Source organism: Protopterus annectens, chromosome 3.part1 (assembly GCF_019279795.1).
Source record: "Protopterus annectens isolate FY-2018-M chromosome 3.part1, PAN1.0, whole genome shotgun sequence".
NCBI classification, from domain to species: Eukaryota; Metazoa; Chordata; order Ceratodontiformes; family Protopteridae; genus Protopterus; species Protopterus annectens.
Window position 1 is genome coordinate 482,020,599 of NC_056732.1, and position 16,169 is coordinate 482,036,767.

The 16,169-nt window shown below is 38.6% G+C and overlaps 1 protein-coding gene across 1 annotated transcript in view; it reads left to right on the top strand.

The window, feature by feature from the left end:
- The window catches only part of ENPP2 (ectonucleotide pyrophosphatase/phosphodiesterase 2), a gene marked incomplete in the record, with an annotated part of 2,364,887 nt that overhangs the window by 1,152,009 nt on the left and 1,196,709 nt on the right, over window positions 1-16,169 (top strand). The window contains 1 exon segment of the mRNA XM_044066921.1: window positions 592-719. Coding sequence (XP_043922856.1) covers window positions 592-719 — 128 coding nt within the window.

Consider the following 16,169-nt stretch of genomic DNA (forward strand, 5'->3'; position numbering starts at 1 on the left):
TGTGGTTCAAAGATGGGAGTTGCCCTCAAGTATTAAGCTACGAAGCATGGGAGGCAGTGTAGGAAGGTGGGTGAAGTCCCACCCAAATGGAAGCAGCTGAGCCCTCACAACGTCCGTAGGACACATAACCTGCCTCAGTAGGACTGGAGCAAGTCTGTGGAGTAGGAGACAAGCTGATAGACTCTCTGTAGACGTGGAGCACTGGTGGCCATGCCAATGAAATGATGTCCTGGGGAAAATAAAAAAATAAATAAAAATAAAATATTGCTGTGTAATACAGAATAATGCAAGATGGCAATACAAAACTGTAAGAAGACAGTGATACAGAAATATATTACTTGGCTAGCAAAACCATTTTGTTTAAACAGTGACGGGTCATATGACTCCTTCCCTATCTGATATGCCCACCAGAGAGTTCATCATATTTTCACTTTTAGCTTTCTGACATAAAATGAATCCTAACATATACAGTGGATGTTCAACCCAACCTGTTTTAGTTTTGACAAATATAATAGTCTTTGCCATATACTGCAGTATTTTGTTTGTTCTTAACCTATAAACTTTGATTGCATACTTTTCATTTTGTTACAGTGTAAAAAGCCAGACCAGCACTTTAAGGCCTATTTGAAGCAGCACCTTCCTAAACGCCTTCATTATGCTAATAATCGAAGAATTGAAGATGTCCACTTAATGGTAGAGAGAAAATGGCATGTGGCCAGGTAACCAGTGAAATATACCTAACAAATGTTTTCATTTGCAAGGAAAATTGTGTTTTGAATGTACAAGAGGGTGTCAGTTGTGAGCAGTCAAATATTTACACCCTCTCAGAAGTTTAATTTGTCAGAAATAACTAGACTGAAGCTGAGTTGCTCTAATGCCTCAGATTACATTGTATGTATTTATATATATATATATATATATATATATATATCTATTTGGATCCCCTACACTACACTGACATACCACAAACCCGACATCCAAAATGCTGACTCCAAAACACCGAACCCACACACAACTGACAGTCCACATTACCGACCACCATAACACCGACTCATAACACACACACAGCACAAGCACACCAAAAACCTTACAAACCTACACTAAACCTTACATACACAACTATCTATGCACTAACCTTAACCCAAACCCCAAACCTAAGGTCCGTCACTATCGCACATTTACCTTACCCGTACCCTAACCCTACAGTCCGTCACTATCGCACTCTTACCTTACCTGCACCCTAACCCTAAAGTCCGTCACTATCGCACACTTATCTTACCCGCACCCTAACCCTACAGTCAGTCACTATCGTGCACTTACCTTACCCGCACCCTAACGTCCATCACTATCGCATACTTACACAGTCGTGCTCGTTTCGCATGTTGGTGTTTTCAGCGTCAGGATTTCGAACTGTTGGTGATTTCCATTGTTGGTCTTCCAGTGTCTGTGTTCTCGTCATCGACATTTCGATCCATCTGTGTTCTCAGGTAGATATAGATATAGATATATATATATATATATATATATATATATATATATATATATATATATATATATATATATATATTTTTTTTTTTTGTGTGTGTGTGTGGAGCAGTTTTATTTCCTGTATTTGACACAGTCATGGTACATTCTGTTTGACAGTATTTCCAGAGGTCTGATTTTTGAACTATTTTGTATGGAATTTAGTTTAAAAATTATTTATTTATTCATTCATTCTCTGGTTATCTATCAAGTCCGTTTCAGGGTTTGTTTATATTTCTCAGTTTTCTACGGGAACCGTGATTGCCTTTGAAACATATCATCCATAACATCCAGAAAATTAATCTCAGTCAGAGTGATTTATTGTAAACCTTAAACTCGTTGTGGTATTAATAAACTCTACAAAACTATCAAATTCAAGTACTGTACCTACCCAAATCAAAAAAAGGTCATCCACAAACATTCTAAAAAATCTGATCTTGTTTTTAAAATTAACATTTTATAAGATAGCTTGTTCCCAACATAACATCGCAACATTAGCGTAGCTGTTGGCGCAGGAAGTCCCCATGGCAACTCTTTGTCGTTGCCAATAAAATTTATCTTGAAAAATGAAGACATTGTTTTCGAAGACCAATTTCAGTAGCATGCATATAGATCTTATAAAACTACTATCATGTTTGCCACAGTCAGTCAACACTTTGGCAATACTGTTAATACCATAGTAATTCGGTGTAACCGTAAACAAGGAAACTACATCAAGTGTAGCTAGCAACATATGTTTACCCTTCATTGGTTCAATATCATGTGTGAAAACATATAAATATTTGACAAAATGTTCAGTATCTTTTAAAATATGACAAGTTTCATCAATCAGAGGTCTTAATGTTTTCTCTAAAAAAATCACTCTTTGAGATTAATTTTCTGGATGTTACTGTATTACAGGACTCGGACGATCAGTTTAATGTGAAGTTATACAGGAAAGAATGTCATGTTAATAATTTACTATATAGGGACAGTATGCACCCTGATTTTATATTTAAGAATGTGGCACAGAACCAGTTCTTTCGAGCTTCTAGATTGAATGCTAGTGCCACTGATTTTGATCTGCAACTCACCAAAGTACAGGTTGAGTTGAAACAAAGGGGCTATGAACCTAACCTTATAAACCAAGGACTAAACAATGTCTTGAGATTGAGACAAAGTAAAGCTAAGCCTTACTTTTCTAAACGCAATGTCATCACTCAGAAAAATAGATGCACTTTAAACTCACAGCCCTTGAGGTTATGTTTTAGTTATGCTAGAGACATGCAACAATATACTGACATTAATAGAAATTGGAAAATTTAACGTCTGACACACAGATTAAAAAATACATTGGAGCTAAACCACAGTTTACTTTTAAAAATCAGAAGTCCCTACATAGACAGTCATGTTATTTTAAAGAGAATACTTGTCCAAGTGGAGTCAAAGGTAGCAGACCTTGTGGTAAATGCAGTTTCTGCAGTTACATAGATACCAATACATCCTTCCAACATCCAGATACACAAGAGGTTTTTACTTTTAATATTAATGCTCCATGTGATTCCTTACATATAGTATATCTTGCTACATGTAATATTTGTAGCAAATTTTATGTAGGTAAAACTGACAGAACTTTTAAAGAAAGAATTAGGAAACATGTGTATCACATAAGAAAAGGAAGTTCACACTGCCTTAGCAAAACATACCAGTGATACCAATTCCCAACCTGTATTTTCTTTCAGGGCTATAGGTAGAGTTTTTGAAAGTATACGTGGAGGTGATGAGATAAAAACTGAAAATTTAGAGGCCAGATGGATCATTAGACTTAAAGCTACTATAGGTCATGGCCTGAATGAAAATATCCCTCTAAAACCAGATCTAAGAAATAAACCCCTGCGCAGATAAAATGTTTTTAGTCACAGGTTTACATGTATTTTACTTACATCCATGTTTTTATATTTATATTGTATTTTATGTACTTTGGACTTTTGTATTTTACTAGCATTGCTTTAATACAGAGCTTTTACCTTGAATATACATTTAAGAATGCTCTAAGCTGCATGTGTTAATTAGTATAAATAGAGGAGCCTAGTACCTTGATTTATTACACCTGAAGAAGCCCACAGGGTGAAAGCGCTTGTGTCTTGTTTTTATGAATAATAAATCTTTGAAGCCTGGAGCCTTACCTCAGTGTTTTTGTTGTTTTGACAGATTTCATTTCTTTTCTGAGGTATCTGGTTGAAGTTGGAACTTTTTTACTGTTATTTATTTGTCTTCACTGTTCCAGCAGAACTAGAATTATGGCAACAGGTATTAATTCTAACTTGGAAGATGTGGAATTGGACTATATACCCATTTCAAAAAACCTATGGACAAATGATAATGTGGGTCAATTTATCTTGAAGGTGAGCGAACAAAATAACCTCTTGTTGAGTGGAAACACCACTTTAGAAAATGATGATGCTGCTAATATTGATTTTGTTGCACTGAAGAGTGAGTTGTTTGCTATTGAAAAAGACTTAGGACTCAGTTTGAGAAATATCATATGCAGACATGTATTTCTGAAGGCATCATCCCTAGGGGTCTCAGAATTTTAAAAATGCCTGCTCAAACAGACTGTGATCCATCTTTGCTTTCTGCTTGGCAGAAATTGAATATACAGACCAGTTTTGGTTATCTGAAACTGTTAGTGGAAACTGTAGAGAAAGAAGAAAACAAACTCTTGTCCATGGTGAAATTAAAATATCTAGACATCTGTGCTAAGTATGAATCTAGTATTTTAACCAAATTGTTTAATGACATACTAGATAATGTGTCCGCCTATGGTCGTAGGCTGACACAGATCAAGCTTAAAAAGCTAATAAGGGACAGAACGGATTTCTCGGCCGGTCAAGTTTTTAATGTGGCCGAGAATAGTACCTTCAACCAGCTTTAATAATGTCAGTAATGGCCGTGGGTCTGAATCAACTCAACGTACATCTTTAAATGATTTTACTACCAATAGCACTAGTATTTTGCATGTGAACACTGAGACCGAGAACGCGCCCGGAGATCCTAAAGGGCGGAGCTGTACAACTGCTGAGTTAGGTTGCGACCGCCCTGATAACGATACAGCAGTTTCCAGAAAGAAAGTCATGGTAACTCAAGCCCAAGTGCATCGAGAAGTTAATGGCAGCATACAAGAGGCCATCGATGAACATTCACCTGTTGCACCTGATTTTTTAGGCAGTCCACATTCTGTGGGGCTATGTTTCCCTTTACCTACCAGAAACAGATCTGTGAGTCGAGGTCGAGGAAGGACCGAATAAACGGAGCCGAGGAGAGAAGCATAACCAGAAACAAACGGAAGCAAATGGACAGCTTGGTGAGTCCTTACAACATAAAAAAAAGCTTTCCTCAACATGAAAAACTAGTTTTGAACTTGTCAAAACAGATTTTGTCTGAAGCTGAATATAATGTTTTAAACAAAGGACTGTCTTTTATTCCAACTATGGACTCTAATATAGCTGATATTATTATAGACATTACATTTTTCACCAGAAATTTAATGTTGTAGTTAATGTTTGAGAATAATGTTGACATTCAAGGTTAAATTTAAAAAAAAACGAGTACCTTTACTCCACAGTTGAATTCAGTTCTTTCTGTATTTGAAAAGTTATGTATTGATGATGCTTACAAAGTTTTTCATGAATTAAACAATAAGGTTGATAGGAAGAAGTGGCATAATTTAAAGAAAGATGAATATTTAGCAATAAAAAACCTACAGTCTAACCCCACGATCATAATATGACCCGCTGATAAGGGAGGCCCCACTGTTGTCTTGGACAAGGAAGATTATGTTACAAAATGCTGCTGCTGTTGAGTGATTTGTTTTATAAAATTATAAGCAGAACACGTTAATAAGATGATTAGCACAGTACATAAAACATTAAAAGACATGTTTATGTCTAGTCTAGTAGATACTAACCTGTATAATTATTTTTTGATACTTAGTCCAACTGTACCTATTATTCAAGGTCTTCCCAAAATACATAAGGACCTAAAAAATCCTCCCATGAGACCTATTGTAGGTGGGAGAAACTGGTGCACTGAATCAATCTCCATTTTTTTTAGAGAAAACATTAAGACCTCTGATTGATGAAACTTGTCATATTTTAAAAGATACTGAACATTTTGTCAAAGATTTATATGTTTTCACACATGATATTGACCCAATGAAGGGTAAACATATGTTGCTAACTACACTTGATGTAGTTTCCTTGTTTACGGTTATACCGAATGACTATGGTATTATCAGTGTTGCCAAAGTGTTGACTGACTGTGGTAAACACGATAGTAGTTTTATAAGATCTACATGCATGCTACTGAAATTGGTCTTAGAAAACAATGTCTTCATTTTTCAAGATAAATTGTATTGGCAACGACAAGGAGTTGCCATGGGGACTTCCTGCGCCAACAGCTATGCTAATGTTGCGATGTTATGTTGGGAACAAGCTATCTTAGAAAATGTTAATTTTAAAAACAAGATCAGATTTTTTAGTAGGTTTGTGGATTACCTTTTTTTGATTTGGGAATGTACAGTACTTGAATTTGATAGTTTTGTAGAGTTTATTAATACCACAACGAGTTTTTTAAGGTTTACAGTAAATCACTCTTTGAGATTCATTTTCTGGATGTTACTGTATTACAGGACTCGGACGGTCAGTTTAATGTGAAGTTATACAGGAAAGAATGTCATGTTAATAATTTACTATCTAGGGACATTATGCACCCTGATTTTATATTTAAGAAAGTGGCACAGAACCAATTTTTTCGAGCTTCTAAATTGAATGCTAGTGCCACTGATTTTGATCTACAACTCACCAAAGTACAGGTTGAGTTGAAACAAAGGGGCTATGAACCTAACCTTATAAACCAAGGACTAAACAATGTCTTGAGATTGAGACAAAGTAAAGCTAAGCCTTACTTTTCCAAACGCAATGTCTTCAATCAGAAAAAGAAATGCGCTTTAAACTCACAGCCCTTGAGGTCATGTTTTAGTTATGCTAGAGACATACAACAATATACTGACATTATTAATAGAAATTGGAATATTTTAACGTCTTGACACACAGATTAAAAAATACATTGGAGCTAAACCGCAGTTAACTTTTAAAAATCAGAAGTCCCTAAATAGACAGTTATGTTATTTTAAAGAGAATACTTGTCCAAGTGGAGTCAAAGGTAGCAGACCTTGTGGTAAATGCAATTTCTGCAGGTACATAGATACCAATACATCCTTCCAACATCCAGATACACAAGAGGTTTTTACTTTTAATATTAATGCTCGATGTGATTCCTTACATATAGTATATCTCGCTACATGTAATATTTGTAGCAAATTTTATGTAGGTAAAACTGACAGAACTTTTAAAGAAAGAATCAGGGAACATGTGTATCACATAAGAAAAGGCAGTTCACACTGCCTTAGCAAAACATACCAGTGATACCAATTCCCAACATGTATTTTCTTTCAGGGCTATAGGTAGAGTTTTTGAAAGTATACGTGGAGGTGATAAGATAAAAACTGAAAATTTGGAGACCAGATGGATCATTGGACTTAAAGCTACTATAGGTCATGGCCTGAATGAAAATATCCCTCTAAAACCAGCTCTAAGAAATAAACCCCTGCGCAGATTTTTATTTATTTTATTTTACATTTGTTGACCGGGCTAGTCCAACTGGATATATGTCCGTTTTCAGTAGAGGCCCGGGGAGAAAAGCTCCGTAAGTTATACACTTTTACAAAAAGGCATAAATGGTTACATAAGAAACATAGCAAGTGAAACAGTTAATATAAAGAGATAAAAAATTAAATTGGCATAAAAGGTTACATGACATCATAGCAAGTTAACCAGATAATACAAAAAGATAATTTTTTTTTAGTTAACAAGGGTAATGGTAGAGAGAAGAGTTAGCATTAGTCTGGATTAGTGCAGGAGCAAAGCCAGTGTTTATTGAGATGAATTTTTAGTTGATATTTGAAAACTTGGAAAGAGGTTAAAGAAGTGATATCAGAGGGTAGTTTATTCCATGTTTTTCCAACTGAGTTGGAGAATAAACTGAGGAGATAAAATGTTTTAGTCACAGGTTTACATGTATTTTACTTACATCCATGTTTTTATATTTATATTGTATTTTATGTACTTTGGACTTTTGTATTTTACTAGCATTGTTTTAATACAGAGCTTTTACCTTGAATACACCTTTAAGAATGCTCTAAGCTGCATGTGTTAATTAGTATAAATAGAGGAGCTAGTACCTTGATTTATTACGCCTGAAGAAGCCCACAGGGTGAAAGCGCTTGTGTCTTGTTTTTATGAACAATAAATATTTGAAGCCTGGAGCCTTACCTCAGTGTTTTTGTTGTTTTGACGGATTTCATTTTTTTTCTGAGGTATCTGGTTGAAGTTGGAACTTTTTTACTGTTATAAATAATAACAGTCCAGCATTTGGCACAGATGATAAAGGCTGTGATCTGTTAATGGGCTCTTTGCTATGGTCCAGAGTTTGATTCCCTCAGAACTCCATTTGCTTAACTCTGTGTCCCTGAGGAGGTCAGATCGGGCTGAACCTGAAAAAGGTCCATTCATATCTGTACTTTGACCCAGTTAAAAATACAAACAAATAAATCATGCCACATAAGAGAGAGAATGTTAACAGTTAATATACCATATTGAAGTTGACTTCTACTATCCCCTTTGCTGAATCCTTGTAAACTATGCAAGTAGGTAGGCAGCACATAGCTTTGTATTGATGCCTTTGTAGTTGTACAAGTTATTAGCCAGTTTCACAGCACACTGACTAGCATAGGTATAGGGTACTTCAAAGTAAGATGGATGATAACTGTCAAGTTAAACATCAACCCCAAAAAACATATATATAATAGGTCTCTATATGCCACCAGGGGATAATATCCCAAAGCTAGAAAACATCCTACAGTAGTATAGCAACAACCTACCTCTGGGAAACACTGATAATGGGTGATCTCATTATAGACTGGTCAGACAGCAGTTCTCCAAATCCCAAGAATTGCATAAACTTGCATGGCTTTTCACAACTCATCCAAGGACCCACCAGAATTAACAAATCCTCTAACAAACATTCCACTTTAGACTGGATGTTAACAAAAACAGACCAGCCCTTTACCCCTACTCAGGTTGTCTCCCAGACTCCCTCAGTAATCACTATTCCACTTATTTGGTCAGGAAAAGAGCAAACCTGACCAAATAACCTATTCTACTACAAATAAGAAAGAATAAGGAACTTAATCCCCAACAAACTTGTAGACATGCTTAAACATTGTAATTGGACACCATTAAGACACCTATAACTTCAAGAAGCTGTTAATTACTTCAACACGACCTTCCTGTCCATTCTAAACACCCAAGTGCCCACTAGATACATACGTGTAAAATCTGACTGTGCCCCATGGCTGCAAAAAGAAACCCTAAATCTTCTCAAACGTAGAGATAAGGCATAGACTACCTGAAAGTCAAATAAATTGCAAACAATACTACAGACTTACCGGGAACTTAGAAACAAAGCTAAGAAATAAATGAAAATAGAGAAAGTTAACTACTACACTGAAATACAGTCCAGGCACCACAAAAATCCACAAAAATTCTGGTCCACTATAAACAACATTCTTCTACCAGGTAAAACAGGAACACACCCTCCCACCACTACCAACAACTCGGACAATTTTGCTACTCAGTTTAAAAAATATTTTACAGAAACCATCCTAGAACTATTCAGAAATCAAACTCCTTCAACAACCAAACCCTCTATCCTCACAAAAAAATAACTCACCAGTATTCTTTCTCCAACCAGTGTAAACTAACACTATCAAAAAACTACTGAAAAAATTAAAACCCACCAGACTGGCTGTTGACTGTCTACATGCCAAATACTTAGTTAACACCAGAAGGTATAGCATACCCTGTCTCACTACTAATCAACAGATCCATAGCTGAACACCAGGTCCCTCCCATCTGGAAAACCTCTTTATATCATTCCACTACATAAAGGTGGCCCATCAACGTAGCTAAATAACTACAGACCTATTGCAATATTGTCTCCACTACCTAAAATTCTTGAAAGAATAATTTATAAGCAGGTTGCTAACTACCTACTCACTAACAATCTTCTAACAAATACCCAACATGGTTTCAGACCATACGATAACACAACCACCGCAGTAATGTCTTTCACTAACACTGTCAACTTCCACAGAAGTAATAATAACTGTCTCTTCTATTTTCCTAGTCTTGTCAAAAGCCTTTGACATGGTCTCTCATACTAAACTAATTAATACCCTCACTGACTTACATTTCTGTAACTCCACACTTGCATGGTTCCAAGATTATCTCACAGGGTGGCAGCAAGCAGTCTCCTGGCAACAAACTCTTTCTCCCCTACTACCAGTCCCCATTGGAGTTCCCCAGGGTTCTATCATAGGCACACTTCTATTCTCTATATTTTACTAACAACCTCTGGCAACCACTTATGCATCTCTCATCCAATATGCAGATGATTCTACAGTGATCTGTTCTGCACCCTCTCTGCTGGAATTTCAGACTAAAACTTAGCCTTTAACAAAGTTGAGTCGTGGCTTACAAATGCTAACCTAATCTTAAACAAACTAATGAATTTCCTACCTAATAAAGCTGCTCCTCCCCCTAACACCTTCTTCATTGCCTCAACTAACAATACCATCATCAGCCCATCTCCTCACACTAAACTTTTAGGAGTAGAAATAGACTGCAAACTTAAATTTGATATTCACATTTCCCAAACAGTGAAAAGGGTACATAAAATACTCTGTACAATATACAGGAATAAACACTACTTTAACAAAAATACCAAAGTAGCCATTCACCAAGTACACCTAGTCTCCACCCTGTTGTACAGTGCCCCCATCCTTACTAATCTTAACAAATCTGAATTGCATAAACTTGAATCCTGCTACAATAAAATTGTAAGGTATGCCACAAACTCACCAGCTAGATCTCACCACTGCCTTGCACTAAAACAAGTTAACTGGTTAGAGCTCCCCCGACTCCTACACTATACACAACTAACAATGGCCCACAAAATCTGGTCAGACCCCCAAAAAATACCAGCCTTAAAAACTCTTCTTAAACCATATGTTACCAGCAGACCACTCTGTTCCTCTAACAAACAAATAAAAACCTACTTGTCCAAAAACCAAGCGGGGGATTCCCTAATTGCAAACTACATAGGTAAAATCTGGAGTGAACTGCCTGTAAACATTACCTCTATCCAATCCTTACCACTATTCAAAACTAGCCTAAAAAAACACCTCCTCAGCAAGTCACTCTCTCAGTGCTCCACCCCCGGCTGATATACCAACTGTATTGTAGCTGTGATTATCGTAATGCATTTTTACCAGACCATACTCTGCTGATGCTTTCAACTGTACATACCCGGTATTTTATAATTGTCCTACAATTGCTCTCTATATTTTATATTAAGAGAACTTTACTGTGATTATCCAGTTGTATTTTTATTTCTTTACCAGAATGTACATTGCTGATGCTTTACAACTATAACTACTGTGTGTTTTATAATTGCCCTGTAATTCATGCTGTATTTTTTTATTTTATGTGGAGCTTTTCTCCCCGGGCCTCTGGTGAAAAAGGACATGTGTCCAGTCAGACTTTCCCCGTAAACAAATGTAAAATAAAATAAATAACTGATTGAGTCAGAAACATTGAATTCAGATACTCACATTATCTCTGAATGGAGTGAAACAGCTGAGCTTGTAATGTTTAATTGTTGTTTAATATATGATCTGATGTCAGTTTTCATTCTGTCCTCAACTGATGGGTTTGGATCCAATCCCTCGGATCCGACACGGCCGTTGCTAAAGCTCGTGGCAACCAAAAATGCTTGAGTTTCTCCCTTACCCATAATGCACCAACTCCATTTACCTCAGATCTTGTTTGCCGCTTCAAGTAAAAGATGTAGTCTTATATCACTCTCGAACATATATCATAGTTTCATATTTTGTTTAAAAAATCTTTATATCTTTTTCCCTTACCTTCGTCTATAAATTTATTGTAGTTTCTTGTAATTTCTTATATTTTCTCCTATCTTTAGTACATTTTTCTGTACCTCTTAGATACTTTCGTTAGTATCTTTCTTCCCCCTGTGACACTGCCATAGTTTCTAGTTTTACCATTGTTGGTATTTCCATCCCTCTCTTTCCTCTCCCCCCCTTAAGAATTTTTTTTATCTGTCCTATTTCATTGCATTGTTAACAATGACAGATGAACCAGCAGGATTTAAATGTATGAAGTGTGGGCACAAACTGCCACTATCTGATGCCTATACATTATGCATTTGTTGTTTAGATCCTCTCCATTTGCAAGAAGATTGCTCAATAGGTCACTGTTTTAACCCTTGTGCTTTAGTAGAGCAGAAAAAATATTTTTCCTTCATCTTTTGGAGAGGCTATATCGGAGGGTTCTTCCTTCACTAAGTCAAAAAGTACAAAAATCAAAAAATCCTCTTCTCTGAAGTCATCTTCCTCCTCTTCAGTTTCATATTCCTCATGGAAGAGGTCTCATAAGGATCTGGTATCGACCCCGGACCCTAAAAAGTCTAAAATCCATGACATTGTCAAAGAAACATTATTGGATTCGATGACACCTAAGTTGGATCTGATGGAGTCAAAGCTCTCGGATCCAACTTTATCTGATTCAGGGCACTCTGCCAGATTACTACCCAGGACAAGGTACTCTCTATCTCTGCATCCGGTTCTTGACAGGGTACCTTCCCTGTTCTTGGAAAAACCCAGGTTGCTGTCCATTTACTGCACTTACTCTTCCAGGAGCCTCACAGAAAAAGATGTGGAGAGACTGGTGAAGAAGATTCTCTTGGCAAAGAGCCAAATTGGTGCTCCTTCGGCTCCCAGCCTTCTAGGTCAGGAGATTGGTATATCTGCTACTCCCTCATTACATATTCCTCCTCTGACTTCTGTAGCTGCAGAGTTTTTGGATCTAAGTCGTCTGGATTCATCTGGCTCAGATCCAAGGATAACTTTATCCTCGGATCTGAGATGTACTCTGAAAGCTCAGATTCCATCAGCCTACCTGTCGAATCCAAGGTGTTACATTCCACTCAGAAGCTTTTGGAGCCTCGGCACTGGATAGCTCGGCTCGGACTTCCACCTCTGAGGTTTTGCCCTCAGTGCAGGAGAGGCCTACGATTCAGAAGCTTGTCTTCTGGGATCAAACCGTCTCTGTCTTTCTCCGAGCTACTCTGCCTTCATGGCTGTGAAGAGAGTATTTTCTGCCTCAACAGTTCAGATGTCTCTTCCCCCTTCAGATCCTAAAACCCCTGCCATGATGGCTCAGCACTCAGAACATCACCATCTCCTTCCGCAAGAACAGCTAGTACCAAAACCCCAGGTTCCCACTCAGAGAATTGTATTTTTTCTTCTGATACCTCCCCAGAGCCACCCCACTGAGAAGATCCCTAAGAAGAGGACATGTAAGAGGAAATACTTAGACTCCCCAGAGGAGTCCATCACTGATGACACAGATTTTAATGATGATTAAGGGTCCCCATGATCTCCTCCTGAAGATGTCTCCTTTGGAGAGACCCTAGAAATTCTTAAGCAGTGAGGGGTTTGGGACGTACAGCAACCCTATGTCTGAGGAATCTGTTCTGGAGTCTTTTGGTACTGGACACTCTACCTCCTGGGTGACTCAGCCCATCAATGACCTCATTGATTTCATCTCACGGCAGGCGTGGAAGGACCCTGACACTATAGAACCCATTCCTCGCAGACCAGATAGGATAGTGGCACCACCAGCAGATAGACGGTTTTGGGGGAAGGGAGTTCCTGTTGGTGCTGTGGTCATTATGGTGGCCACCAAGAAGGAAATAGCTGAGGAAAGTTCCACTGTTCACCCCCCCCCCCCAACAGGAAGTTGTGGGTGATGCACAGATTTGGGAAGAATGTCTATGCTTTGGCGACCTTCTCTTTGAGGTCTCTGAATTATATGGCACATTTTTACTAGGCTTCAGAGGGATTTGACCAAGGCATTATCAAATACCCTCTCAGGTGCTGTTTCTGATGAAGTTCAGGCATCTTTTACTTCTCAACTGACGACCCTATCCAATTCATCCATGAGGTTGATTTCGCATGTAGTGGAAGGAACCTCAAGGACAGCGGGTTCAGGTGCTTCCATAAGGGGAGACACCTGGATGCACCTCTGTGAGTTTGCAGAGATTTTCAAATCTTCCTTTGTCAGTGCTGTCTTTAATGGAATATCTTTATTTGGCCCCAAGGTAAAAGGTGCTCTGTCCTGATGTGAAAAGGATGTACAGGCCCCGTCTGCCATGGGCGTATGTCTGACTCCTCAAAGAACCTTTTCCAGGTATTAACAAGGCAGTTGAACAGTGTTGTTCATGAAGTTTTTGGGTTCTTTTCAAGACACAAGTGGAGAAGGTTCCCCCAGAGGAGGGAACTCAAATGGACAAAGACACCCCCATGGCAGAAGAGGCCTGCAGAACCAGGGTTCCAGAGTATCTTTCTTTGACAAACCTGACCACCGCTCCTGAATTGGAGGCCTGATTGTCCACCTCTGGAGACAGTCGTGGGATGTTTATCCCTACACCACTGTACCTGGCTAGATATAATAAAAGATACTTGGGTGCAGAGGATCATTTCCAGAGGATATCTTGTACCTTAGTCCCCCCCCCCCCCCCCAGTCCCAAGGAAAATCCCTGATGATCCACCCAGTCAGAGGGAATGAGTGGCAATTCAAGTACAAAAGCTGCTAAAAGTCATCCAGGAGGTCCCACCAGACTAGATGGAATCCGTAACTTACTCAAGGTTCGTTTTAGTGCCAAAGAAAATGAGGGACTGGAGACCAATCCTGGATTTCTCCAAGCTAAACAAGACAGTTCTTTGGATGGTCACAGTTAAGTCCATTCTCCCATTTCAGCCATGGACGAGACCTGCAGGACACATGCTATCACATAAAGATGAACAGGCGGTCCAGAAAGTACTTGCGCTTCCGGCTGGGAGACTGTCATTATCAGTTCAGTGTACTGCCCTTTAGACTCACCCCAGCCCCTAGGATGTTTACCAAGTGCATGGCAGTAGTAGCAGCTCACCTCAGATTGCAAGGATTCAGTGCGTTTCCATATCTAGAAAACTGCCTCATTACCGCTCCGACCAGGCATCAGCTCACATGTGCAAGAGTCCAGGTTCTCTAGACTTGCTGTCTTTTGGGGGATTACCATGAATTTAGACAAATCTCATATGGAACCAAGTCAGACTTTATAGGAGCTATTCTCAATACAAAAAGAACCATTGCTGAGAGTTCAGACCATAAGATTTCAAGTTAAAAAGATAATATGCAGCACCTCAATTTAAGCCTGACTGGTCCTTCAGGCACTGGGATCGATGGCGGCAGCAGTAACTTTAGTACCACTCAGCAGGTTTTACATGAGAATTCTACAATGGATGTTAGCTACTCAGTGGTTGAGCCAGTGTCTTACAAGATAAGAATCACTCACGTATGCAAGAGAAATCTAAAATGGTGGATTCATTCAGACCAGGTTCTATGAGGTCGTCCGTTCATTTCCTCTCAGCCCAAAGCTGTTGTGAAAACAGACTCTTCCCTGTTAGTGTTGGGGGAGTATTACCTGGGGAAGACTGTCTAAGGCACCTGATCCACTGAAGAGGCCAATTTGCATATAAATGTCATGGAGACGAGAGCATTGCTGTTAGCACTGCAGACATTTCAGAATGCTGTCCCTTTGGGGACAGTTGCAGTACAGTCGGACAACATGTCAGTCATCTGCTACATCAACAAATAGGAAGGAACCAAATCTTACCCATTGTGTCGAGAAGCTCTTGCAGTGTGGCATTGGGCGATCTCTTCCAGCTGCTTTCTTTTAGCAGTACAGATTCCAGGGAAGTCCAACATGATAGCAGACCAACTGAGCAGGTGCATTCTTCTGTCTCATGAATGGTCCCTCAACAAAAAGATTGTGAACACACTGTTCAAATAAAGGTGCCAGCCTTGCTGTGATCTATTCATGTCTCCCCTGAACAACAAATGCAGCAACTACTTTGTCCTAATTCCACCATAGGGGGAATCCCTGAGGGACGCTCTATTTCATGATTGTTCCCTCGGTCTCCTTTACACATATCTTCCCACTCCATCTGTAACAACTTCAGTTAAATCATATTATCAGAATTTATTAATGCTAAAGACCCTCCAGCTAGTAACTTCTTTTGGTTTCCTTTGTTGCAAATTTAAACTCATTTACACCAGTAGAGCTATTTACTGCCTCACTCTTGCAGTACTAGTTTTGTTGGCTGCCTTGATTCTCTTATCAATGCTTGAAAGATAGACCACAGTCACATAGTGCTATATTTTCAGTGCAGCTGAACCATGGTACTGAATTTGTGATATCCAGTAGTGTCGTTAAGCAGTTTAATGATTTTTTGTGATTGCTTTACGTTTTCAGCGTAAGAGTTCTCACATTTAGCCATATATTTATTGTTGTACTTTTACCTTGCCACCCCCATTGTACCTTTTTAGGAATAGTCCTTCTAATGGACATCATAACTTAGC